Raw genomic sequence first — 26,709 nt, forward strand, 5'->3', positions numbered from 1 at the left:
AGTTACAAGTATCCACTCAACTGTTTATTTTTTCTGCTGAGACAACTAATCCATTACTACAGCCACTTTCCTTCCCTCCAACTCAGACTGGAAGGTAGTGTTTTCTTCTTGTCATTTGCTGACTTCAGAACACAGGCTCACAGGATGTCAGGGGTTGGAAGGGACCCAAGGAGATCATCCAGTCCAACCCCCTACCAGAGCAGGACAATGCTATCTAACACAGATCACAGAGGAACACATCCAGACAGGCCTGGAAAGGCTCCAGAGAAGGAGACTCCACAACCTCTCTGGGCAGCCTGTGCCAGTGCTCTGGGACCCTTACAGTAAAGAAGTTCCCCCTTGTGTTGAGGCAGAACCTCTTTTGCTGCAACTTACACCCATTGCTGCTTGTCCTATCCCAGGGAGCAGTGAGCAGAGCCTGTCCCCTCCTCCTGGCAGCCTTCAGATACTTATAAACATTTATCAAATCCACTCTAAGCCTTCTCTTCTCCAGACTAAACAGCCCCAGGTCCCTCAGCCTCTCCTCATCAGCCATGCCCTCCAGTCCCCTCATCATCCTCACAGCCCTCCACTGGACCCTCTCCAGCAGATCCCTGTCCCTCTTCAACTGGAGAACCCAAAACTGAACACAGATTGCTTTCAAAATCCTACTTGCACTTATTCCCCTTCTTTAAGTTTCCCTCTGGGTAGGCCAATTATTACTTACTCCCCAACTCTATCTAGTTAACCATCTCTAAACTTCTTTCCACACATAGAGGCTTTGAACATGTGATTTCTGTTGTTAATTTCTATGCAAATAAACACTGGATAATAGCTCCTTCCCAGAGCTGACTTCAACAGGAAACAAAGGATTAATAGGCAGTCCCCAAAAAAAAAGGCTTCCCTGGTTTGCCTGCCTATGCAGCCAATTAAGATGTGCCCAATTATATGGCTTATTAGTTAGAAATTGTCCCTGCTACACTTTGTCTCTCTCAGAACTGTGGAAATAGCCAAGGTAAGAGTCACAAAGCAGACTGACTTTGGTGTCTCCACAATGAACGCTCACAACATGCATTAAGAGTTACATACAGGTAATTAACTACGTGGAAAGGTCTTTCTAGTCTGGAGAAGAGAAGATTAAGAGGGGATTTAATGTTTATAAACATCTCAGGGCTGGTCAGGAGTGGGGGGACAGGGTCTGTTCACTTGCTCCCCGGGATAGGACAAGAAGCAATGGGTGTAAGCTGCAGCACAGGAGGTTCCACCTCAACACAAGGGGGAACTTCTTTACTGTAAGGGTCCCAGAGCACTGGCACAGGCTCCCCAGAGAGGTTGTGGAGTCTCCTTCTCTGGAGCCTTTCAAGGCCTGTCTGGATGTGTTCCTGTGTGACCTGAGCTAGATTGTATGGTCCTGCACTGGCAGGGAGGTTGGAAGCCCTATGAAGAGAGGCTGAAGGAGCTGGGATTATTTAGCCTGGAGAAGAGGAGGCTCAGGGCAGAGCTCATTGCTGTCTACAACTCCCTGAAGGGAGGTTGTAGCCAGGTGGGGGTTGGCCTCTCCTCCCAGGCAAGCAGCAACAGAACAAGGGGACACAGTCTCAAGTTGTGCCAGGGCAGGTCTAGGCTGGATGTTAGGAGGAAGTTGATGGCAGAGAGAGTGATTGGCATTGGAATGGGCTGCCCAGGGAGGTGGTGGAGTTGCTGTCCCTGGAGGTGTTGAAGCAAAGCCTGGATGAGGCACTTAGTGCCATGGTCTGGTTGATTGGACAGGGCTGGGTGCTAGGTTGGACTGGATAATGTTGGAGGTCTCTTCCAACCAGGTTGATTCTATGATTCTATCTCCTTAGGTCCCCTCCAACCCCTAACATCCTGTGATCCTGCCACCTATAAAATAAGCACAGCATACTGAAAGAAGGGAAAAAAGAAAGTTTGAATCATAGAATCATAGAATCACAGAATCATAGAATCAAGCAGGTTGGAAGAGACCTCCAAGATCATCCAGTCCAACCTAGCACCCAGCCCTATCCAGTCAACTAGACCATGGCACTAAGTGCCTCATCCAGTCTTTTCTTGAAGACCCCCAGGGACAAAGTGCACATTAGGAGGCAATATCAACATCACCACCTGATCACAGAGCGCTCTGCGCTGGAAGGGACCTCCACAGGTCATCTAGTTTGCAGTAAGCAAGTTAGAGAGGCACTCACCCAACTGCATTGTAGTTGGCACACAGCTGTGCAAAGGAAGATACCTTAGCCACCTGACTATTTCTAGGATACTTAGAGGAATGTGGCTGTTTTAAAACTCTCTGTTCAGTTCCTGCACGGATCAACCCCAAAAGACCGCAACACACAGGAACGTTTAAGAGCGATTTGCGAGGTCAAGAGCAGCAAAGCAATTATTCACCATCTAGAAATGTGTCTATTTAAGTGATCACACTATTTGTTTCCAACATGTACAATTCTATGATCTTTAAACAATCTATTATACTGAAATACCTCTGGCTTCATAAATGAGAGATGAGTGATTTCTTTTGGAGGCTCTGGATAAATACACAAGCGAAATCCTTGTGCATCGAGACTTTTCCATGGCAAGTCTCAGCTACAAGGGGTTATTTTTTATTAATGATTCAGTATGAATTCCTGGAAAACATGGTTTATCACAGAAAAAAAACCTGGCAAAGCTCTCACAGTATTTGCTCTAACAGGCGCCACTGTAATAGGCTGCAGATCTACAAACAGGCCAAGAACAGAAGCTAAAACTAACACTGAACAATACAAGAACGTTACCAAGTGGGAAGGTTATTATTTTTTCTGTCCCAAATTATAATAGCCTGGGTTGATTTCAATCCATAATTTACATAATGAAGAACTGAAGTGCCCTGATCTTATCATTTCTCAAAAGACATTGTTTTGATAAGTGATCCTGTGCTGAAATTTCAGCTGGCAACGAAAATACCCTTGTCTTTGAAGAACTGATTTATTCTCTTCTTACAGGCAAGAATTACTGCCTGGGAACATAACTGAGCTTTCAAACAACAGATCAGATGTAAGTTACTATCACCAGCAGAATTTGGTTCCTTCCACGCTGGCCATCAGTCTTGGAACAATGCACTGACCCTCACATTTCACAGACCCTTCAAAGTCTGAGTGTGTAGCACTGTGAGCTGAGAGAGCCAGGGGGTAGCACCAGAACACAGAAGCATGAAGGCAGCTCCTCTGAGTCAGTCAAGCATCCACTGAAACCACTGCTGGAAAGGCAGCCCAAAGCTAACACAGAATCATAGAATCATAGAATCAACCAGGTTGGAAGAGACTTCCAAGATCATTCAGTCCAACCTAGCACCCAGCCCTAGCCAGTCAACCAGACCATGGCACTAAGTGCCTCAGCCAGGCTTTGCTTGAACACCTCCAGGGATGGTGACTCCACCATCTCCCTGAGCAGCCCATTCCAATGCCAATCACTCTCTCTGTGAAGAACTTCCTCCTAACATCCAGCCTGTACTTCCCCTGGCACAACTTAAGACTGTGTCCCCTTGCTCTGTTGCTGCTTTCCAGGGAGAAGAGACCAACCCCACCTGGCTACAGCCTCCCTTCAGGTAGTTGTAGACAGCAATGAGCTCTGCCCTGAGCCTCCTCTGCTGCAGGCTGCACACCCCCAGCTCCCTCAGCCTCTCCTCACAGGGCTGTGCTCCAGGCCCCTCACCAGCTTTGTCACCCTTCTCTGGACACCTTCCAGCACCTCAACATCTCTCTTGAATTGAGGAGCCCAGAACTGGACACAGCACTCAAGCTGTGGCCTGAGCAGTGCTGAGTACAGGGGCAGAAGAACCTCCCTTGTCCTGCTGCCCACACTGCTCCTGAACATGGCAGTAGCTCGAAGGGTAGGACAACGACTCAAGCTCCATGGCACAGGAGAGCACTCATGAAGCCTTGCCTGCACAGGGCCATACAGAGGCACTACAGAAGGGCTTGCTAACAGTATTTTGCCAGGAAATGTGTTTTCTGGTAGCACCCTTGTAGGAGAAAGCTCCACTCACTGCCCCTGTGTGCTGGTTTGAAGCTAGCTGGAATATTTGGGTGTGAAGAATTGGATTACAGGCTGTGAAAAGGAAACAATGGTGATGGCTACTGAATCACAGAATGGATAGAATGGCTACTGCACTCATAGGCTTGCTGGGATGTATAAGAACCTAAATATAGATAACAGTGGCTGTGTGTCTCTGGCTGCCTGCACTTCTCTCCCTAACCTGCTGTCTAACTAATCCCTCTGCTTTCCAACCCCCCTGGCTCATTCTCCAAACTCACCTTGAACGTAAGGCAAAGTCTGGGATAAGGTAGAGGGGTAGAAAGAAGGTGGAAGGGTGGTTGGGAGCCTCTCCTAAACTAATTTTTGTATATAGTTTGGGGGCAGGATACCAGGAAAATAAAATAATTCTATGTGTTGCAATTCCTGACTTGGCCACATTAATTCCCTGCCCCCACGACAACTGAGCCTCTCAGTCTCACATATACTGCCTGAGACATGAGACCAGATATTATATAGGAAGATCTGAACCAGGCTGGAGGGTTGGGCAGGAAGAACTGTAATGACATTCAACTAAGCAAGGAGCCAGTCTTGCACCTGGGAAAGAACAATGCCAGGGAGCAGGATAGGTTGGGGACTGATCTGTTGGAAGGCAGCAAAGGGTCCTAGTTAATGGGAGGCTGACTATGAGCCAGCAATAGGCTCTTGTAGCCAGCAGGGGAAATGCCATTCTGGGGTGGATTAGAAGGGCTGTGCTTAGTAGGTTGAAAGAGGTTCTCCTGTCCCTCTACTCTGCCTTGGTGAAGCCACATATGGAGAACTGTGTCCAGTTCTGGGCCCCCCAGTTCAAATGGGACATAGAACTGCTTGAGAGAGTCCAGCGCAGAGCTACAAAGATGCTGAAGGGAATGGAACATCTCTGTTATGAGGAGAGCCTGAGGGAGCTGGGGCTGTGCTGCTGGGAGAGGAGCAGACTGAGAGGTGACCTCATCCATGGTTATAAATGTGTAAAGGTGAGTGGCAGGAGGCAGGAGCCAGGCTCTGCTGGGTGATGCCCAGTGACAAGCCAAGGGGCAATGAATGGGTGGAAGTTGAGCCATAGGAAGTTTCATTTAAATGTGAGGGGGAATTCTTTCCCTGTGATGGTGACAGAGCACTGGCACAGGCTGCCCAGGGAGGGTTGTGGAATCTTGCTATCTGGAGATCCTCAAAACCTGCCTGGACACATTCCTGTGTGATCTGGTATAGGTGATCCTGCTCTGGCTGGGCAGTTGGATTGGATGAGCTTTCAAGGTCCCCTCCAGCCCCTGGCATTCTCTGATTCTGTGAACTGCTGTATGAGATGAGACTAATGCAGCATGGAAGAAAGAGTGGAGTTACAGCTGACCATGATAGTGCTTTCATGCTAAAAATCCTATTTGCTGCTTTACAGCCTGCTCATCAGGTCCCTTCCTGACATGTTAGGGCACAAATCTACTCCTTCTGCAACACCAATCTGCAGCACCATTAGTCCCGTGGAGGCTGGCACTGAAAAACTTGTAACTCCATAGCATACCACCCAAAACTGCATGTCACTCCAGCTCTCATTTCACCATCTTACACACCAGGCACATAATATCAGCATTTCAGTTATCCCAGGTTTACTACTACAGAAAGGGATTGCATAATTCTGCACATAGCTTCCAGCCATTCATTGTTTAAAAGTAATTGGTCCAGGCTGGCAGTTCTGGACCAGAATGGTAGCTACTGAAGATGAAAGCAGATGGAAACATTAATTTCTGATAAAATGGCTGGTTCAGATTCCCTTTGCTTATAAAATGACTACATCACACAGCACTCTGAAGAAACAGCTCTATCATCTTCCAGAAAGGAAACAGGACATTATTTTCCCCTGTCCTTAAATGGGGTCAGAAAATAAGAGAGACATTTGTTAATGTTCTGTGCTGAGACAAGCTCATTCAGCCAACTATTGTGCTAATGCAAATGATACAGCTTGTTGCAGATGTGCAGCTCAATGATCTGAGCTTTTTGCAGTGTGAAAATGCACACAGGAGATGATGATGGGTTCAGCAGGCATTTTAGAAGAGACTCAGAAGCCAACAATGCCCATCTCAACTGACAAAACTGCAAACTCACTTGTAAGAAATTACATTGATAAGATCAAGATGTAGGGGGATGAAAAATTCAAAGTACAAGTGACTGGTGGATTTAAGGCATTAATATTGACATTTCAAGGCAGGAGGAATCACAGAATCATAGAACCAACCAGGTTGGAAGAGACCTCCAACATCATGCAGTCCAACCTAGCACCCAGCCCTGGCCAATCAACCAGACCATGGCACTAAGTGCCTCAGCCAAGTTTCTTTTGAACACCTCCAGGGATGGTGACTCCACCACCTCCCTGGGCAGCCCATTCCAATGCCAATCACTCTCTCTGACAACAACTTCCTCCTAACATCCAGCCTAGACCTGCCCCAGCACAACTTGAGACTGTGTCCCCTTCTTCTGTTGCTGCTTTCCAGGGAGAAGAGCCCAACCCCACCTGGCTACAGACTCCCTTCAGGTAGTTGTAGACAGCAATGAGCTCTGCCCTGAGCCTCCTCTTCTGCAGGCTGCACCCCCCCAGCTCCCTCAGCCTCTCTTCACAGGGCTGTGCTCCAGGCCCCTCACCAGCTTTGTCACCCTTCTCTGGACACCTTCCAGCACCTCAACATCTCTCTTGAATTGAGGAGCCCAGAACTGGACACAGCACTCAAGGTGTGGCCTGAGCAGTGCTGAGTACAGGGGCAGAATAACCTTCCTTGTCCTACTGGCCATACTCTTCCTGAGCCAAGCCAGGATGCCATTGGCTCTCTTGACCACCTGGGCACACTGCTGGCTCATCTTCAGCTCTCTGTCAGCACCCTCAGCTCCCTCTCTGCCTGGCTGCTCTCAGCCATTCTGTCCCCAGCCTGTAGTGCTGCTTGGGGTTGTTGTGGCCAAAGTGTCGAACCCTGCACTTGGCCTTGTTCAATCTCATCCCATTGGCCTCTGCCCACCCATCCAGCCTGGCCAGGTCCCTCTGCAGGGCTCTCCTACCCTCCAACAGATCCACAGCTGCTCCTAGCTTGGTGTCACCTGCAAACTTACTGATCCTGGACTCAGTCTTTTTAGGTTCTCATCTGCACACTAACTGATGCTGGACTCAATCATTTTAGGTTCTCATCTGCACACTAACTGATGCTGGACTCAGTCTTTTTAGGCTCCTTTTTAGGAATCTTTTTAGGTACTACAATCACTTGTTCCATTGATTATTATTCTCATAGCAGAGAGGCAGAGTCAGACATTGATAGAGTGACTGTAAAATAGAGGAGAATGATCTTGGAGGTCTCTTCCAACCTGGTTGATTCTATGAAAATAGCTCAAAAAGAAACAAACCTGGTGCTAGTGTCTGTTGCAAATGAAGAGCATCCACAACATAACAAAGAACTCTACCTTCAGATACAAATAAGCTGCATGCATCTTGCTGACATTCCTACATCTTAAGTAATTTCTCACTAACTTTTGTCTATGGTCCTCAATGTTCCAGTGAGCTGAGTTTGCCATCATTCATCTAGCCCTTCCCTTAATCCAGCAATGTCCACTCTTGGGCTAAAACATCAGGTGCACTAAAATACATAGCACCAAGGTACATTTTGCATCACTGTTTTCTCCTCTTAGTGGAAACCCACGTAATTAATAAAAACCCATGAACTGTCTACCTAATTAGGCACAGCCAAAGGCAGCAGTGTAAGATCAAAGAACATATTAGCTCTTTTTCAATGGGAAAATAGGGTTGGCAGAAAAAGTCTCCAGAGCAGGGCCAGGAGGATGCCCAGAGGGCTGCAGCAGCTCTGCTGTGAGCACAGACTGAAAGAGTTGGGGCTGTGCAGGCTGGAGCAGAGGAGGCTCCCAGGTGACCTTCCTGTGGCTTTGCAGTATCTGAAGGGGGCTACAAAAAAGCTGGGGAGGGACTTTATAGGCTATCAGGGAGTGACAGGACTGGGGGGAATGGAGCAAAGCTGGAGGTGGGGAGAGTCAGCCTGGAGGTGAGGAGGAAGTTGTTGAGCCTGAGAGTGGTGAGAGGCTGGAATGGGTTGCCCAGGGAGGTGGTTGAGGCTCCATCTGTGGAGGTGTTTGAGGCCAGGCTGGCTGAGGCTGTGTGCAGCCTGCTCTAGGGTAGGGTGTCCCTGGGCATGGCAGGGGGGTTGGAACTGGCTGCTCCTTGTGGTCCCTTCCAACCCTGACTGATTCTATGATTCTAAGTGGAATTATGGAGGTTGTTTTGTATTAACTTCTGCCAAGTATAAACAGTTTTTCCTCTCAGTTACCATATGGCTAACAGCAGTAAGTGCTATCACTTCATTTTCTCTAAAATAGCTTAGGCTTGAAGCCTCCCAGCTAGTGTGAAGTGTTAAACAATCAAATCCCTTGCTTTCAAACTCTGATACATGTGGTAGCATGGTGGCACACCACTACCACTGTAAAACCACTTCTAAAACATGCTCTCTTTTATTTTCAGTTTGGCTCAGCTCCTCTGCCCTGGTGAGACCTCACCTGGAATATTATATTCAGTTTTGGACTCCCCAGTTCAGGAGGGACAAGGATCTACCCAAGAGAGTCCCACGGAGAGCTACAATGATGATTAAGGGTCTGGAGCACTGCCCTGTTAGGAGAGACTGAGGGACTTGGAGCTGTTTGGTCTGGTGAAGAGAAGACTCAGAAGGGATCTAATCAATGTTTCTAAATATCTTAGGGCTGGGGGTCAAGAGGGAGGGGACAAACTCTGCTCAGTTGCACCCTGTGATAGGACAAGGGGCAATGGGTACAAACTACAGCACCTGAGCACATCCTGCCTAGGGAGGAGGTAGAGTTGCTATCCCTAGAGGTGCTCAAGAGAAGGCTGGATGAGGCACTTAGTGCCATGGTCTAGTTGACTGGATAGGGCTGGGTGATCCTGAAGGTCTCTTCCATCCTGGCTGATTCTATGAGGAGGAACTTCTTTACTGTAAGGGTTACAGAGCACTGGAACAGGCTCCCCAGAGAGGCTGTGGAGTCTCATTCTCTGGACACTTTCAAGACCCATCTGGATGTGCTCCTGTGTGAGTTGCAGTAGATTGTATGGTCCTGCTCTGGCAGGGTGGTTGGACTTGATGATCTCCAGAGGTCACTTCCAACCCCTAACATCCTGTGATCACCATATTCACATGCTCACAAACACTAAATGCAATATGATGACTTCAATCAACTCAACTTTAAAGACCACAAGTAACACATTCTTAAAAGATGCTCCTTTTTTTGCTAGCAGAATGTAAACACTGCAAAGAGCAAAGTATTTTCATCTGTAGCAGGAAATTGCTGTGCTTAATAAAGCATCTGGAAAGCCTGACTACAGCATAACTGAACTGAGTGCAGCCTCTTTGGAGGGCACACAATTACACCTATACAACACAACCGAAACCACTGACAGGAACCAAGGGAGTTAATCAGCAGCTATTATTTTGCTCAGCCACAATGCATTGTGTTAGTTCGTTTTTCAGAGCCTAAACAGGAACACAAATGTCCAAACCTCCTCAAATTAGCATGCTAGATGCTATTAGGGAAGTGTTCCTTCACTAATAACGCTTCATTTTTGTGCTGATGACTGGGTCTTACAACAGTGAGCTCTCTGGAAGCATGCTAAGTCTCCAGTGCCACACAATAACACACTCCACAGACAGCAAGCCAAATGCTTTCAGAAAAAAAAAAATACAATCAGAACTTCCCTGTGGATAGCTAAATGAGACCCAGCACATTAGCAAAGAGTGAAAGCTCTAAACCGGTGCCTTTGAATATGCTCCTCTTGGAGGGAGATGTGCAGCGCAAGTTTGACAGTCACACTGATGGGTGAGAAGCTGAACGTGAGCAGACAGTGTGAGCTTGCAGCCCAGAAGGCCAATCACAGGGTGTTAGGGGCTGGAAAGGACCTAAAGAGATCATCATATCATACAATCATAGAATCAACCAGGTTGGAAGAGACCTCCAAGCTCATCCAGTCCAACCTAGCACCCAGCCCTAGAGAATCAACCAGACCATGGCACTAAGTGCCTCATCCAGGCTTTGCTTCAACACCTCCAGGGACAGCAACTCCACCACCTCCCTGGGCAGCCCATCCCAATGCCAATCACTCTCTCTGCCAACAACTTCCTCCTAACATCCAGCCTAGACCTCCCCTGCCACAACTTGAGACTGTGTCCCCTTGTTCTGTTGCTGGTTGCCTGGCAGAAGAGCCCAACCCCACCTGGCTACAGCCTCCCTTCAGGGAGTTGTACACAGCAATGAGCTCTGCCTTGAACCTCCTCTTCTGCAGGCTGCACACCCCCAGCTCCCTCAGCCTCTCCTCACAGGGCTGTGCTCCAGGCCCCTCACCAGCTTTGTCACCCTTCTCTGGACACCTTCCAGTACCTCAACATCTCTCTTGAATTGAGGAGCCCAGAACTGGACACAGCACTCAAGGTGTGGCCTCACCAGTGCTGAGCACAGGGGCAGAATAATCTCCCTTGTCCTGCTGGCCACACTGCTCCTGAGCCAGCCCAGGATGCCATTGGCTTTGCTGCCCACTTGGGTACTGCTGGCTCATCTTCATCTACTATCTACCAGGACCTGCTGCCTGGCTGCTCTCAGCCACTCAGTCCTCAGCCTGTAGTGCTGCTTGGGGTTGTTGTGGCCAAAGTGTAGAACCCTGCACTTGGCCTTGTTCAATCTCATCCCATTGGCCTTTGCCAGCTCATCCAGCCTGGCCAGGTCTCTCTGCAGGGCTCTGCTACCCTCCAACAGATCAACACCTGCTCCTAGCTTGGTGTCATCTGCAAACTTACTGATGCTGGACTCAATGCCCTGGTCCAGATCATCAATAAAGATATTGAACAGGACTGGGCCCAGCACTGATCCTTGAGGCACACCACTAGTGCCAGCTGCCAGCTGGATGTGGCACCACTCATCACCACACTCTGGGCCCAGCCCTCCAGCCAGTTCTTTACTCCTATCAGGGGGAATCTGTCCAAGCCACGAGATGCAAGTCCAACCCTTCTGCCAGAGCAGGACCATACTTCTATCATAGGTCACAGAGGAACACATCCAGACAGGCCTTCAAAGTCTCTAGAGAAGGAGACTCTACATTCTGGGCTAAATTAAAAGCAATGTTGCCAGCAGATCCAGAGAGGTGATTCTGCCACTTCATTCTGCTCTGGTGAGACCTCACCTGAAACACTGCACTCATCTCTGGAGCCCTCAATATAGGAAAGACATGGACCTGATGGAGCAGGTCCAGAGGAGGGCCACAGAAATGATCAGGGAGGTTGGAGCAGCTCTGCAATGAGGACAGGCTGAGCGAGCTGGGCATGTGCAGGCTGCAGAAGAGAAGGCTCTGGGGACACCTAATAGCAGTACCTAAAGGGGATTACAAAGAAGGCTGCAGAGGGACTCTTTACAAAAGGCTGCAATGATAGGACAAGGGGCAATGGTTTGAAATGAGAGAAAAGGATTTAGATTGCATGTCAGGAACAAGTTCTTTACTATGAGGGTGGCAGCAACAAATTGCCCAGGGAGGTGGTTGGGGCCCCATCTCTGGAGACACTCAAGGTGAGGCTCAACAGGGCTCTGTACAACCTGAGCAAGTTGAAGATGCCCCTGCTGACTGCAGGAGGGCTTGGACTGGATGACCTTTGGAGATCCCTTCCAGCTTGGACCATTCTATAATTCTGTGGTTGAATCAAAAAAAATCATGAGCCAATTGCAAGTAGTATTAAAAACACCTACACTTCAAAGCAACAATTAATTTCTGGTGCTCTTTATTCAACTTCTGGTGTTGAAACATTCAGGGTGTCCATGCTTTCAGAACATGCCTGCAGCTACAGAGCCTGAAACAATAGCTAACACATGAAAACTGTTATTATGCAGTGGTTCCAGCAGCCAAGCTTTAAGAAATCAGACAACTGGTGACAAAATGCAGCTGAGAATGTAACACCAGGAACTCCCATTAATGTCCTCATTATCATTTTACTCTCTTCACTTAATTGATTTAGGAAGCAATAAAGTGGTCTTGCAACAGTTCCTGCAAACTGATGCACAGTAACTTCCACAGGTCACAGAATGAAGTACCTGAGCTTTCTCCAAGTGGAACAAGAGGGAATGGCCTCAAGCTGGGACTCAGTAGGTTTAAGTTAGACATTAGGAAGAGATTTTTTCCCCAGCAAGAGTGGTCAGGCACTGGAATGGGCTGCCCAGGGAAGTAGTTGAGCTACCAACCCTGGATGTGCTTAAAGGTGCTTTGGATGTGGTGCTTGGGTAGTCTGCTGTTCAGGAGGGGTTTTGTATCTCTTTGTTACTTTTAAGCTGTACATAGCTGTAAATACCTGTATATATTGTGCATCTATATGCTTATAAACTGTGCCATGCTGTGTTCAGTTCTGGGCCCCCCAGTTTAGGAGGGACACTGAGAAGCTTGAGCGTGTCCAGAGAAGGGCAATGAGGCTGGGGAGAGGCCTTGAGCACAGCCCTACGAGGAGAGGCTGAGGGAGCTGGGATTGGTTAGCCTGGAGAAGAGGAGGCTCAGGGCAGACCTTATTGCTGTCTACAACTACCTGAGGGGTGGTTGTGGCCAGGGGGAGGTTGCTCTCTTCTCTCAGGTGGCCAGCACCAGAACAAGAGGACACAGCCTCAAGCTGTGCCAGGGGAGATTTAGGCTGGAGGTGAGGAGAAAGTTCTTCCCTGAGAGAGTCATTGGACACTGGAATGGGCTGCCCGGGGAGGTGGTGGAGTCGCCGTCTCTGGGGCAGTTCAAGGCAGGATTGGACGTGGCACTTGGTGCCATGGTCTGGCCTTGAGCTCTGTGGTAAAGGGTTGGACTTGATGAGCTGTGAGGTCTCTTCCAACCTTGGTGATACTGTGATACTGTGTGATACTGTGAAATATACAGCTTCATTCCTTAACTTCCAGCCTGGTGAATTCCTAGCCAGAGAGGGAACTCCCAAACCTGCACAAGGTGTAAGAAATGTTCAGCACATGAAAAAGCTTCTTTACAAAGCACTTAGCTGTTTATTACCGAGTGCTGCAGAAGTGATAAATCTCACTGTACTCCTTTTCCCTGCCACAGCTGCAAGACAAAAAGAACCTCATCTCCCAGGATTTTTCCATCTCTCTGTCTAGAAGCCATGACTCACTGGCTTGCCCTCTTCTCAAGAGAGGTATTACCGCAGCCTGTGCTCAAGTTGGCACCGGATTGCAGAGCCGATTAAGAAAGTCTGGTGGCAGAATAATCATGTCCTGAGTGCTGCAAATTACAGCTGAGAGCATCTATTCACAAATCCTGCAGAGAATGTGTATTTAATCACCTTCAATTAATAAAGAAAAAGGAGATTCTGTCCAGTACATCAGAATGTTGGCATTGACACAGTCTGTAACCATCTGGAAACTAAGTGTTGTGGAAGGCTAAGAGGCCTATTAGATGTCCTGGCTTGCCCCACCCTCCTGCTGATGGAGGAAGCAAGAGCAGGAGGAAAACAAAGGCTTGGGCCATTATGTCCCCTCCCAAAGTGATAAACAGGTACCCACAGGTGTTCAGGCACTTGTTAGTGTCTTGCCCAAACACGGGTGAGCAAGCCCTGTTTTCACCTAATATGGCCAGTTTTGCAGATGCCATTGTGACTGGGGGATCTCTGTGGCCAAAGGAGCCTTTGCACTCAGGAAAATATGACACATTGAGCTAAGTTGCAAGCAGTTGAGCTGCTCTGTCTCACAGAGCCACCTCTGCCTCACTGTGTCACTCAGCTCTACATCCTGCTCTGCTCAGACAATGTGCTCTGCCTCACTGCTCTCAGCTTGGATGTGTCCTGATGTTTTGGGCTTGAACTACCTGGAGACTTAAGGGTCTCAAGTTTCCTAGGAGAAGGCATTGAAGTGCCTCATGACGTGGTCAGAAGTGCTCTCTGCACATCTGCAAGGGATGCTGCCTGCACCTCTGCAAACCTCCCTGCCAAGAGGAACCAGGAGCAGGTCAGAGATCGTCTGCCTCTTACCCAGCACCCTGCTAGAGCCTGGGAATATCTGGAAGCCTCTCAATAGGCAAGCAGTTCCAACACTGCCACAAAGGAGCCAGAGACTATCTTGAAGTACCTACTCCACTGCCATGAGTAGCACAGATGTTCCCTAGGGCTCCAGGCTGCCTCTTTATTTTTAAGTGGAGCAGAGACATTTTGTGGCTGAACTTTTCCAATGTTGTGATTCTCCTAAATGAATGAATTGCCCATAAGCAGCCTAGTGAAGAACCCAAATTCAACTAGAATCATAGAATCAACCAGGTTGGAAGAGACCTCCAAGATCATCCAGTTCAACCTAGCACCCAACTAGTTTGTGGGCAGGGTTTTTTGGAAACAAAATGACTACATATTTTGTAATTCCTGCCTCCTTAATTGCCCCAACTAAATCACTAAGTTCCTCCAGGGAGGCTGTAGCCAGGTGGGGTTGGTCCCTTCTGCCAGGCAACCAGCAACAGAACAAGGGGACACAGTCTCAAGTTGTGCTGGGGGAGGTCTAGGCTGGATGTTAGGAGGAAGTTGTTGGCAGAGAGAGTGATTGGCATTGGAATGGGCTGCCCAGGGAGGTGGTGGAGTCGCCATGCCTGGAGGTGTTCAAGAAAAGCCTGGATGGGGCACTTGGTGACATGGTCTGGTTGACTGGCTAGGGCTGGGTGCTAGGTTGGAGTGGATGATCTTGGAGGTCTCTTCCAACCTGGTTGATTCTATGATTCTATGATTCCAAGACTTTTGTCCCTGCACTCTGCCAGGGTACTTTTAGCTAGAAACCTTCCACCAGCTAGTGAGAGCTGCCTAACCACAGCAATGATTTGAAGTCTGACACACAACTTTCTCAGTAGGTCTTTTTTTTTTGGCTGTGGAGTTTTTCTGGCCCAGAAACTTATTTGGCCATCAGTTATCAAATACAATCTCATTTCTTCTGTTGTAAATGCACTCACATACCACTCCTAGCACTATCACAGAATCATCCAGGTTGGCAAAGCCCCTCAGGATCACCAAGCCCAACCTAGAACCCTACTCTACAAGATTCACCTTAAACCACACCCCCCCAGGCACCATATCCAAGCAACCCTTAAACACATCCAGGGCTGGGGACTCAAGCAACTCAAGCTGTGAAGTGATTTTCAGTGCATCTCTCCTGCACCATCTTTTGCAGCGCTTAAAATACATTCTGCATATTTGGCCAGGTTGTGAGTTTTCTTTGCTAGGCCTCACAGAAGTTGTTTCTTCTAGTTCAAAGGTTGTGAGGAACAGATTGTAAATCAGGAGGTAATGAAATAATCTGGTCCACAAACTCAGAGGAAGACAAAACACAAACCAACCTGGAATTTAACCCCTTCTGTCATAGTTTTTCACTAGCTTTGTTTTAGAAACCCTTTGGGCACTTTCAAGTGGAAGATAAATGTAGCACTTTCCTCAGTACTGGAGATACTATAGTTTTAAAGCTAAATGCAACCTAGTTGAAGACAGCTATCCTACCTCTGATCAAAGCTGCTTGCCACTTGCATTTAGTCAACAGCTCAGGTTTCACTGTGCGACTTTAAAATCAATGAATTAAGCTAAAAGGTTTGACAGCTCTTACAGGACTCTTCCTCCTGTGCTGAAATCTTTCTGTCAGTACAACTGGCAAACAACTCAGGATGTCCATATCTGTCTCTGACAGAGCAGAAGAACAGTTTAAAAGCTGGCTGTCACTGTCAACAGGAGCTCACTCTATTAACATCACTGTGATCTTTATGCTGCATGATAGTGCAACTGAAACACAGGTGTATGGATCTGGTTGTTTGGACAGGGCTGGGTGCTAGGTTGGACTGGATGAGCTTGGAGCTCTCTTCCAACCTGCTTGATTCTATGATTCTTACATACAGATCTTAATAAATCTGACATGTTGTAAAGCATCTGCTTGGCTTCTTTTGCTGTCTTACTGCTGGTGCTCTTTGCAGGTAGATAGCTGAATGCTTCCCTGCTCTCCAGCTTGGTATCAAGTTCACAGTCCCCCAGCTTATTTGCCTGATCAACTAAGAATGCTGAGGAATGCTCACATTCAGTGAAGCAGCAGGTGTGGATAGGCTTTACTTCTTGCACTTGGCTAACAAAGCTATTAATTAGGACTCAAATGTCCCAAAAACTAGGAAGACGACTGTGTGTCTCAAATGCTTGCCTGTTCTTTGCCTCCCTGGCTGTGAGATGGGAGCAAACAATTTCTGCTGAACTCAGCCTGAATGCATCAGCCTCCTGCCTTAGGCTACCTTACACTGCCACTAGCTATAAAGCAAGCAGGCTAATGAACTCAGCCTGAATGCATCAGCCTCCTGCCTTAGGCTACCTTACATTGCCACTAGCTATCAAGCAAGCAGGCTAATGAACTCAGCCTGAATGCGTCAGCCTCCTGCCTTAGGCTACCTTACACTGCCACTAGCTATAAAGCAAGCAGGCTGCTGAACTCAGCCTGAATGCATCAACCTCCTGCCTTAGGCTACCTTACATTGCCACTAGCTATGAGGCAAGCAGGCTGCTGAACTCAGCCTGAATGCATCAGCCTCCTGCCTTAGGCTACCTTACACTGCCACTAGCTATAAAGCAAGCAGGCTGCTGAACTCAGCCTGAATGCATCAGCCTCCTGCCTTAGGCTGCCTTACATTGCCACTAGCTATAAAGCAAGCAGGCTAATGAACTCAGCCTGAATGCATCAGCCTCCTGCCTTAGGCTGCCTTACATTGCCACTAGCTATAAAGCAAGCAGGCTAATGAACTCCGCCTGAATGCATCAGCCTCCTGCCTTAGGCTGCCTTACATTGCCACTAGCTATGATGCAAGCAGGCTGCTGAACTCAGCCTGAATGCATCAGCCTCCTGCCTTAGGCTACCTTACATTGCCACTAGCTATAAAGCAAGCAGGCCAATGAACTCAGCCTGAATGCATCAGCCTCCTGCCTTAGGCTGCCTTACATTGCCACTAGCTATAAAGCAAGCAGGCTAATGAACTCAGCCTGAATGCATCAGCCTCCTGCCTTAGGCTGCCTTACATTGCCACTAGGTATATAGCAAGCAGGCTAATGAACTCAGCCTGAATGCATCAGCCTCCTGCCTTAGGCTGCCTTACATTGCCACTAGCTATAAAGCAAGCAGGCTGCTGAACTCCGCCTGAATGCATCAGCCTCCTGCCTTAGGCTACCTTACATTGCCACTAGCTATAAAGCAAGCAGGCTGCTGAACTCAGCCTGAATGCATCAGCCTCCTGCCTTAGGCTACCTTACATTGCCACTAGCTATGATGCAAGCAGGCTGCTGAACTCAGCCTGAATGCATCAGCCTCCTGCCTTAGGCTACCTTACATTGCCACTAGCTATAAAGCAAGCAGGCTGCTGAACTCAGCCTGAATGCATCAGCCTCCTGCCTTAGGCTACCTTACATTGCCACTAGCTATAAAGCAAGCAGGCTGCTGAACTCAGCCTGAATGCATCAGCCTCCTGCCTTAGGCTACCTTACATTGCCACTAGCTATAAAGCAAGCAGGCTGCTGAACTCAGTCTGAATGCATCAGCCTCCTGCCTTAGGCTACCTTACATTGCCACTAGCTATGAGTCAAGCAGGCTGCTGAACTCAGCCTGAATGCATCAGCCTCCTGCCTTAGGCTGCCTTACATTGCCACTAGCTATAAAGCAAGCAGGCTGCTGAACTCAGCCTGAATGCATCAGCCTCCTGCCTTAGGCTACCTTACATTGCCACTAGCTATAAAGCAAGCAGGCTGCTGAACTCAGCCTGAATGCATCAGCCTCCTGCCTTAGGCTACCTTACATTGCCACTAGCTATAAAGCAAGCAGGCTGCTGAACTCAGTCTGAATGCATCAGCCTCCTGCCTTAGGCTACCTTACATTGCCACTAGCTATGAGTCAAGCAGGCTGCTGAACTCAGCCTGAATGCATCAGCTTCCTGCCTTAGGCTGCCTTACATTGCCACTAGCTATGAGGCAAGCAGGCTAATGAACTCAGCCTGAATGCATCAGCCTCCTGCCTTAGGCTACCTTACATTGCCACTAGCTATATAGCAAGCAGGCTGCTGAACTCAGCCTGAATGCATCAGCCTCCTGCCTTAGGCTACCTTACATTGCCACTAGCTATGAGGCAAGCAGGCTGCAGAGCACTCAAAATGACTCTTCAGAAGAAGACAGCTGTTATAGAGGGCACAGATAGGCCACCACAATCATTCCAATTACAGCAGCACAATGAGTTCCTAGCTTAACAGCAAAGGAGCTATAATTAGCTGCATGTACAATGTCAGGGTGAGATGTACTTCAATAACTTACTTTACATTGGTACTGTGCAAGGACTATGCACCCAGTTACATCTCAGATGAAAAGCTTTACCACTCAAATTGATAATTTACCTGTTGGTAATGACAAGTGCATAAAAAAAACCTCATTTCTGTCACAGTTAGAGAGCACCAAATCAGTCCTGTGGAGCATGGCCCAACACTCAGAGACATACACATGCTTTTTTATAGCATCCTTAAGGATGACAAGGCAGAGAGAACCTAAATACTGCATATTTTCTAAATATTATAGTATGGTGATGTCTTTTGGCTTCAGTCACAGCTGCCATTATTCATGGACTAACCTCCAGCATCCAAACACTGCCACAGTTAGTAAATGTCCTGTGTGGGAGATGAACTGTACAGATGATGAGTATCAGAAACACCCAATCAAGAATTCTGCCAGGAGCATGTCAGGCTGTGGCAGTAAATAATATCTGTGTAGCCTAACAGGTTTCTTACTGAAAGGGAATTCCTGTACAAGGAAAGCCTCAGTGAATCCTTAAAAAGGAGCAAGGGGATCAATCAAGTTATTGCACACTTGAAGCAGATGGCTCTCCAGACCTGTGCCTTACTGACTGATCCTCAAGGAGAAGAAGTATAATCCCACTCCAAACACACAGCACAGTCTGCCATTCACAACCACAGGATCATCCAGGCTGGTCTCAAGTTCAGCTTCCTGCTCTCAGCAGGACCAAGAGCATTCAGATCAGATTGCCTACAGCTTAGTGGAGTCAGGTCCTTGGAAAATTTGTAAGGATGGTGACTGCACAGCCTACTGGACCAACCTAGCCAAGCACCCAACTGTCCTCAAGGACAAAGCAACAGTTCTTGCTGTTCCTGGAGCAGTCTTTGCCACTTAAGTTGCCTCAAGAGAGGGTGATTTGCCATTGGAATGGGCTGCCCAGGGAGGTGGTGGAGTCACCATCCCTGGAGGTGTTCAAGAAAAGACAGGATGAGGCACTTGGTGCCATGGTCTAATTGATTGGCTAGGGCTGGGTGCTAGGTTGGACTGGATGAGCTTGGAGATCTCTTCCAACCTGGTTGATTCTATGATTCTAAGTGCCAAATACAACCAACAGAATATGGTGAAAGCCCTAGCACCAACTCTCAAAGGGCAGCCAGTGCTTGCATTGTGCATTGAAACTGACTGCAAGTGCAACATATAAATGAGGCTCTCAAAATCATCCTGCTTAATGAATTTTCAGCATTGGGCACTACAGAGTAGATGTAACCAAAGAAGCTCAAATTAACATAATCGTCTGCCTGATCACAAAGATCACTCACTGAGTTCTGGTGCTGAAAGGAACCTCAGCTTCAAGAGAGACAAGTGCCAAGTCCTGCATCTGGGAAGGCAGCACCCACTGAAAAAAACATGGGCTGAGCACTGACTGTCTGGGGAGCAGCTCTGCTGGGAAAGATCTGTGGGGTCCTGCTGAAATTTGAGCTAAACATGAGCCAGATGTGCACCCTGGCAGCTACGATTGCTTCCCTCAATCTGCTGACCTGCTAATGCAGCCTGACAGCAGATTAAGGGATGTGATCCTCTCCCCTTGACATTGGTCAGATGACATCTGAAATATCATATGCAGCTCTGGTTCCTCCCATTCAGGAGAGGTACTGACAGAGTTAACACAAGAGCTGCCAACATGGCTGAGAGGTGGAGCACTTCTCCTGTGAAGAGACCAAACGTTTGTTGAGCCTGGAGAGCAGAAGACTTTGCTGAACTTTTCAGTACAATGAGGAGGTCATCAACAGCATCCAGCTCTGAAGCCTCTATCACAAGAAGGATGTGGAGATGCTGGAGCACATCCAGAGCAGGGCCAGGAGGATGCTCAGAGGGCTGCAGCAGCTCTGCTGTGAGCACAGACTGAAAGAGTTGGGGCTGTGCAGGCTGGAGAAGAGGAGGCTCCCAGGTGACCTTCTGGTGGCCTTCCAGCATCTGAAGTGGGCTACAAAAAAGCTGGGGAGGGACTTTTTAGGCTCTCAGGGAGTGACAGGACTGGGGGGAATGGAGCAAAGCTGGAGGTGGGGAGAGTCAGCCTGGGCATGAGGAGGAAGTTGTTGAGCAGAAGAGTGGTGAGAGGCTGGAATGGGTTGCCCAGGGAGGTGGTTGAGGCCCCATGGCTGGAGGTGTTTAAGGCCAGGTTGGATGAGCCCTTGAGCGACCTGTTCTAGTGGGAAGTGTCCCTGCCTATGGCAGGGGGGTGGAACTGAATGAGCTTTGAGGTACCTTCCAACCTAAACCATTCTGTGATTTGTTGACTAAGCATTTGTCTGGGAACCCTACATTCACCTAGGGCTGCCATCAGCTCTGTAATGTTCAACAGCTGCTGGAAAGTTTTATGATCACATTATGTGCTGGAAAGTAAGGTGAGCATATCTTCCAGCATGTGATCGCCTTATCTTGGTCTCCTCCTCAGCTGAACGAGTCAGTGATGGACTCAGTGAAACACAGATCTGCTCAACAAAGAGTCATGCACATCCTCATCTTGAGAAGCTGGAATGGGTTGCCCAGGGAGGTGGTTGAGGCCCCATGGCTGGAGGTGTTTAAGGCCAGGCTGACTTAGGGTAGGGTGTCTCTGTCCATGGCAGGGGGGTTGGAACTAGATGATCCTTGTGGTCCCTTCCAACCCTGACTGATTCTGTGATCTTTGTGTGCATATAACACTTTGCAGGCTGAAGACTGGTGTGGGAGGATAACTGCACTGTTCTTTAGCATTCCTGTCCTCCTAGTTTCTTCCATGTACCTAACTCTAGTGGCCAGCAGAAGAACAAGATATTGTATTTGTGGCCTGTTGGGTTGTGCCAGTGCACAGGATCAGAGGATGTTAGGGGTTCTCTAATAATGAATCAGTGTCCTTTAGGAAGAAGTTCTTTCCAGTGAGGGTGGTGAGACACTGGCACAGGTTGCCCAAGTTGTGGATACTCCCTCTCTAGAGGTGTTCAAGGCCAGGTTGGATGAGGCCTTGAGCAACCTGTTCTAGTGGGAGGTGTCCCTGCCTATGGTGGGGGGTAGGAAGTAGATGATCTTTGATGTCCCTTCCAACTTAAGCCAGTCTATGATTCATTCTATAAAAAAAGCCCCCAAAGGCCAATCAGCCAGAAGAGGTCCACCCCTTTACACACTTATGCCAAGGCAAGCATCACCTCCCTCATGACCTATCCTTCTGCCTTCCCCCTTTTGAACTCAGGAAATTAATATAGCTATCCACCCCATTTTCATCTCTCTCTCTTGAGGTCTGAAACAAGCATTCATAAATGGCATCATGATTTATACTAGAAACAGAGTGATGCTCCTGTACCAGAAAGGCTGAACTGCAGTCAGACAGAAGACTGCAGTAGAGAGCTGTTTTGCTTGCTTGGGTAACACTTATCTTGTGTTTCATATGAAGGAGCATGAACAAAGAAAAGGGGCAGTTGCTGAGGTGAATGAGGAACATGAAAACAAGACTTCAAAAATAAATATTTATAATAAATATATAGGAAAGCTTCATTACAGATTTATCAGTCCATAGAACAAGTCTCTCTGCTAATTTCCCTACTGCTTCTAACACAATCACTCTTCCCCCCACCCTTCTCAAGCTAGTTATAAGAAAACTGCTTATCAGGAAGAGACCAGCACAGGCAGGAGGTGGTCTGAAGGATCTAAGTCATCCTTTTCTAGGACTAACATCTCACAGCATGAATCATGTTACACCCAAGCCACAGAGTGACATACATAACACAAATGTGATGCTTTCATCTAGTAATAACACTTCACAGATGTTAGGGGGCTGGTAGGGGCCTCTTCGAGTCCAACCCCTCTGCCAGAGCAGGACCACAGGAAGACATCCAGGTGGGTCTTGAAAATCTCCAGAGGAGACCCCACAATCTTTCTGGGAAGTCTGTTCCAGTCCTCTGACAGTAAAGAAGTTCTTCCTCATGTTGAGAGGGAAGTTCCTGTCCTGTAGTTTCCATCCATGGAAGGTGGGGCTGGAACTAGATGATCCTTGAGGATCCTCAAGGATCCAGCCCTGACAATTCTATGATCCTATGAATAACCACAGCCTTTGCCTTCCCCAAGCAGCTCCTGCTCCCCCACCACCAACACCTCTCACCTCCTCTAAGAAGCTCTTACTCCTCCATCACCACCCTTGTCTTGCCCAAAACATCTCCTACTCTCCACCCCTCACCTTCCCAAGCAGCTCTTGCTCCCCACCCCTCACCTCCCTCAAGTGGCTCCTGCTTAGTCCCCTCACCGCCCCTCGCCTCCCCCAGGCAGCTCCTGCTCCCCTCCACACCTTCTGCAGGCAGCTCTTGCTCCCCCCCTCGCCTCCTTCAAGTGGCTCCTGCCTAGCCCCCTCACCTCCCCTCGCCTCCCCCAGGCAGCTCCTGCTCCCCACCACCATCACCCCTCACCTCCCTCAGGTGGCTCCTGCTTAGCCCCCTCACCACCCCTCACCTCCCCCAAGCAGCTCTTGCTCCCCCCCTCACCTCCCTCAAGTGGCTCCTGCTTAGCCCCCTCACCTCCCCTCGCCTTCCCCTGGCAGCTCCTGCTCCCCCCTGCACTCCACTCTGCCTAAAGAGCTTCTTCCCCCCCACCAGCACTTTTGCTCCCATCCCAGAGCCTGGGGCAAGAGCCTCAAACAGCTGAAATACTGCAAGAGCAGCTCAGCCCCACCAAGGAGACACAGCCAGCACCCGTGGGTGATGTTAGGAACAATCATCAAGTCTCTACCCTACCTAACCGGGGGGCCACACCAGGCCCCCCGGCCTTTAGATCACCATCACCATTCACCCAGTGTGCACCAGGGGCACTCACCAGTGATGAGAGAAGGATCCCTCTGCCCAGTTGGGCACAGCTTGGAGCTTCTGGTTTTCCCAGGGCAGATTAAATAGGGCAGTGGGCAAGGAGGGCAAAGTGGTCACACCTGGGGTGGGAGGAGACTCCAGCAGAGCCCAGGTGCTCTGTGTTTGGGGAGAAAAAGGGGGAAAATAGGGCAGGTGGGGTGGAGAAGGGGCAGATATGGCCTTCCAGTGTGATCTGGTGTAGGTGGTCCTGCTCTGGCCGGGGCATTGCACTCGGTGATCTTCCAAGGTCTCTTCCAGCCCCTAACATTCTGTGTGATTGCCCCCTGTCCTGTCCCAGGGCACAAGTGAGTAGAGGCTGTCCCTTCCTTCCTGGCTCTCACACATTTCCATATATTTATTGGGTCCCCTCTCAGTCTTCTCTCCAGACTCAACAGCCCCAGGGCTCTCAGCCTTTCCTCATAAAGCAGTCTTCTAGTCCCTTAATTAGAGCTGTTGGCCTCCATTCGACTCTCTCAAGTAGATCCCTCTTCATCTGGGGTGCAATATTCCAGGTGGGACCTCACCAGAACTGAGTAGAGGGGGAGAAGAACCTCCCTCGACCCACTGGACACACTCTTCTTAATGCACCCCAGGATCCCACTGGCCCTCTTGGCCACAAGAGCACATTGTTGTATCAATTAATACTGGCAATAAGGAAACATCAGTGAGTCATGTATTTGAAATCAACCAGAGCATCCTATCATGCTGCTGGCTTCAGCAGGAAAGAACTGAAATCATCTTTCAGTTACATTCCAGCTTGTATCCTATAACTCTGCAAATACTGGGAAAATCACAAAGAACTCCTCCTCAAGCAGATCTGTACCACAGGGCCAGGTGGGTAAGGTGAAGTTCAACGAGACCAAGTGCCAGGTCCTGCATCTGGGTCGAGGCAATGCCAAGCACCAACACAGGCTGGGCAGTGAGTGGCTGGAGAGCAGCCCTGAGGAGAGGGACTTGGGGGTGCTGCTGGATGAGAAGTTCAGTATGAGCTGTCACTGTGCTCTTGCAGCCCAGAGAGCAACCAGAGCCTGGGCTGCAGCAGGAGAAGTGTGGGCAGCAGGGCCAGGGAGGGGATTCTCCTCCTCTACTGTGCTCTGGTGAGACCCCACCTGGAGTACTGCATCCAGTTCTGGAGACACTGTTACAAGAGGGATGTGGAGATGCTGGAAAGTGTCCAGAGCAGGGCCATGAGGATGCTCAGAGGGCTGCAGCAGCTCTGCTGTGAGCACAGATTGAAAGAGTTGGGGCTGTGCAGTCTGGAGGAGAGGAAGCTCCCAGGTGACCTTCTTGTGGCCTTCCAGGATCTGAAGGGGGCAACAAAAAAGCTGCGGAGGGACTTTTTAGGCTATCAGGTAGTGATAGAACTGGGGGGGATGGAACAAATTTAGAAATGGGTAGATTCAGACTGGATATTAGGAAGAAGTTCTTCGGCAAGAGGGTGGTGAGAGCCTGTGGAAGGGGTTGCCCAGGGAGGTGGTGGAAGCCCCATTCCTGGAGGTGTTTAAGGCCAGGCTGGATGAGGCTCTGGACAGCCTGATCTAGTGTGAGGTGTCCCTGCCCATGGCAGGGAGGTTTGAACTAGATGATCCTTGTGGTCCCTTCCAACCCCAGATGCAGAACTCTGCACTTGTCCTCACTGAACCTAGTTTGGTTCCTCGCTGCCCAGCTCTCAGTCTGTCCAGGTCTCTCTGCAGGGCTCTCCTAATCCACAGCTGCTCCTAGCTTGGTGTCATCTGCAAACTTACTGATGCTGGACTCAATCCCCTGGTCCAGATCATCAATAAAGACCTTGAACAGGACTGGGCCAAACACTGATCCCTGGGGCACACCACTAGTGACAGCTGCCAACTGGATGTGGCACCATTCACCACCACTCTCTGGGCCTGGCCCTCCAGCCAGTTCTTTCCCATATCAGAGTGTTGCTCCCTTCTGCCTTGGCTGGCAGAGCAGAGAGAGGATTTCCCATTCAGCTGTGATGAAATAGCTCTATATTTTTTTTCAAGTTAGAAATAGGATTTCAGTTAAGGATAGCTGATACAATATTTTAGTGGCACAGCCTATGCTTACCTCCTGGACAGTGCCTCATGGCCATTTTACACCGTCTGGACTCTGCAATGGTTGGGCAGGGTATCGTGTCTTTTGCTGGCTTCTTCACTATCTGCCTTGTTCTTGTTTCCAGGCCCCACTTAAATCCACATGTCTTGTTATTTCTGCTGCAAGTTCCCCACTCACTCCATTGGCCTACTTCACAGCCTTCTGATGAAACAACAACAAAAGAAATTATTATTAGCATTATTATTACAGAAATTCAGACATAATTCATTGGTGAGTATTTGTTGATAGGAAATACTAAGCTCAAAAACAGTGCCCAATTTGAACCTGCTGTGATGGTTTGGGAGTTACCTGCCCTCCCACTCTTATGAAATCACCCAGACTAGACTCAGCTGGCTGGAAGTTAAGGAATGAGAGTTTATATTCACAGCTTAGGACAATGTACAAGCAGATAGTTACAATATTTACAGCTATATACAGAAATACACAAGTTAAAGGTAATACAGAAACACAGCACTCTTCATAGAAATCAGCATCCCCAGGAGGGGCTCCCAACCACCCTTGCACCTTAGCTTAGCACAGCATAGAATCAGCCAGGTTGAAAGAGACCTCCAAGCTCATCCAGTCCAACCTAGCACCCAGCCCTAGCCAGTCAACCAGACCATGGCACTAAGTGCCTCAGCCAGGCTTTGCTTGAACATCCGACGAGGCTGGGGAGAGGCCTTGAGCACAGCCCTACGAGGAGAGGCTGAGGGAGCTGGGATTGGTTAGCCTGGAGAAGAGGAGGCTCAGGGGTGACCTTATTGCTGTCTACAACTACCTGAGGGGTGGTTGTGGCCAGGAGGAGGTTGCTCTCTTCTCTCAGGTGGCCAGCGCCAGAACAAGAGGACACAGCCTCAGGCTGCACCAGGGGAGATTTAGGCTGGAGGTGAGGAGAAAGTTCTTCACTGAGAGAGTCATTGGACACTGGAATGGGCTGCCCGGGGAGGTGGTGGAGTCGCCGTCCCTGGAGCTGTTCAAGGCAGGACTGGACGTGGCACTTGGTGCCATGGTCTAGCCTTGAGCTCTGTGGTAAAGGGTTGGACTTGAGGATCTGTGAGGTCTCTTCCAACCCTGATGATACTGTGATACTGTGATACCTCCAGGGAGGAACACCTCCACCTTCTTTCCACCCCTTTACCTTATCCCAGTATGCTTTGCATGCAAGGTGAGTTTGGAGGATTGGCCAGGGGGGTTAGGAGCAGGAGGATTACACAGAAGAAGCCTAGGCAGAAACACAGACTCCAGCAGACAGAGACCACACTCTGTCTTATCTATGTTTGTGTCCTGGTTTTTATCCATCTCAACAAGCCTATGAGTGCAGCAGCCATCCCTGTGGTTTCCTTTTCCCAGCCTACCATCTCATTCCTCTCATTAAAATATTC

At 48.9% G+C, this 26,709-nt stretch overlaps 1 protein-coding gene and 1 long non-coding RNA gene across 6 annotated transcripts in view; both read right to left on the minus strand.

Moving 5' to 3' along the window:
• The window catches only part of RSPO2 (R-spondin 2), a 112,728-nt gene that overhangs the window by 19,432 nt on the left and 66,587 nt on the right, over positions 1-26,709 (minus strand). For 4 of the 5 annotated variants that reach the window (XM_064154149.1, XM_064154148.1, XM_064154147.1 and 1 more), the window contains one exon: positions 25,301-25,489. In XM_064154149.1, coding sequence (XP_064010219.1) covers positions 25,301-25,489 — 189 coding nt within the window. The remainder of the gene's footprint in view (positions 1-25,300; positions 25,490-26,709) is intronic. The other variant, XM_064154146.1, reaches the window with a different exon arrangement.
• On the minus strand, positions 21,855-23,235 carry LOC135181188 (uncharacterized). The gene is made up of 2 exons (XR_010304771.1): positions 23,205-23,235; positions 21,855-22,433 (listed from the first exon to the last, which is right to left on the minus strand). It is a non-coding gene; the product is annotated as an uncharacterized LOC135181188 (long non-coding RNA).

This window comes from Pogoniulus pusillus, chromosome 14, assembly GCF_015220805.1.
Source record: "Pogoniulus pusillus isolate bPogPus1 chromosome 14, bPogPus1.pri, whole genome shotgun sequence".
Classification (NCBI taxonomy): Eukaryota; Metazoa; Chordata; class Aves; order Piciformes; family Lybiidae; genus Pogoniulus; species Pogoniulus pusillus.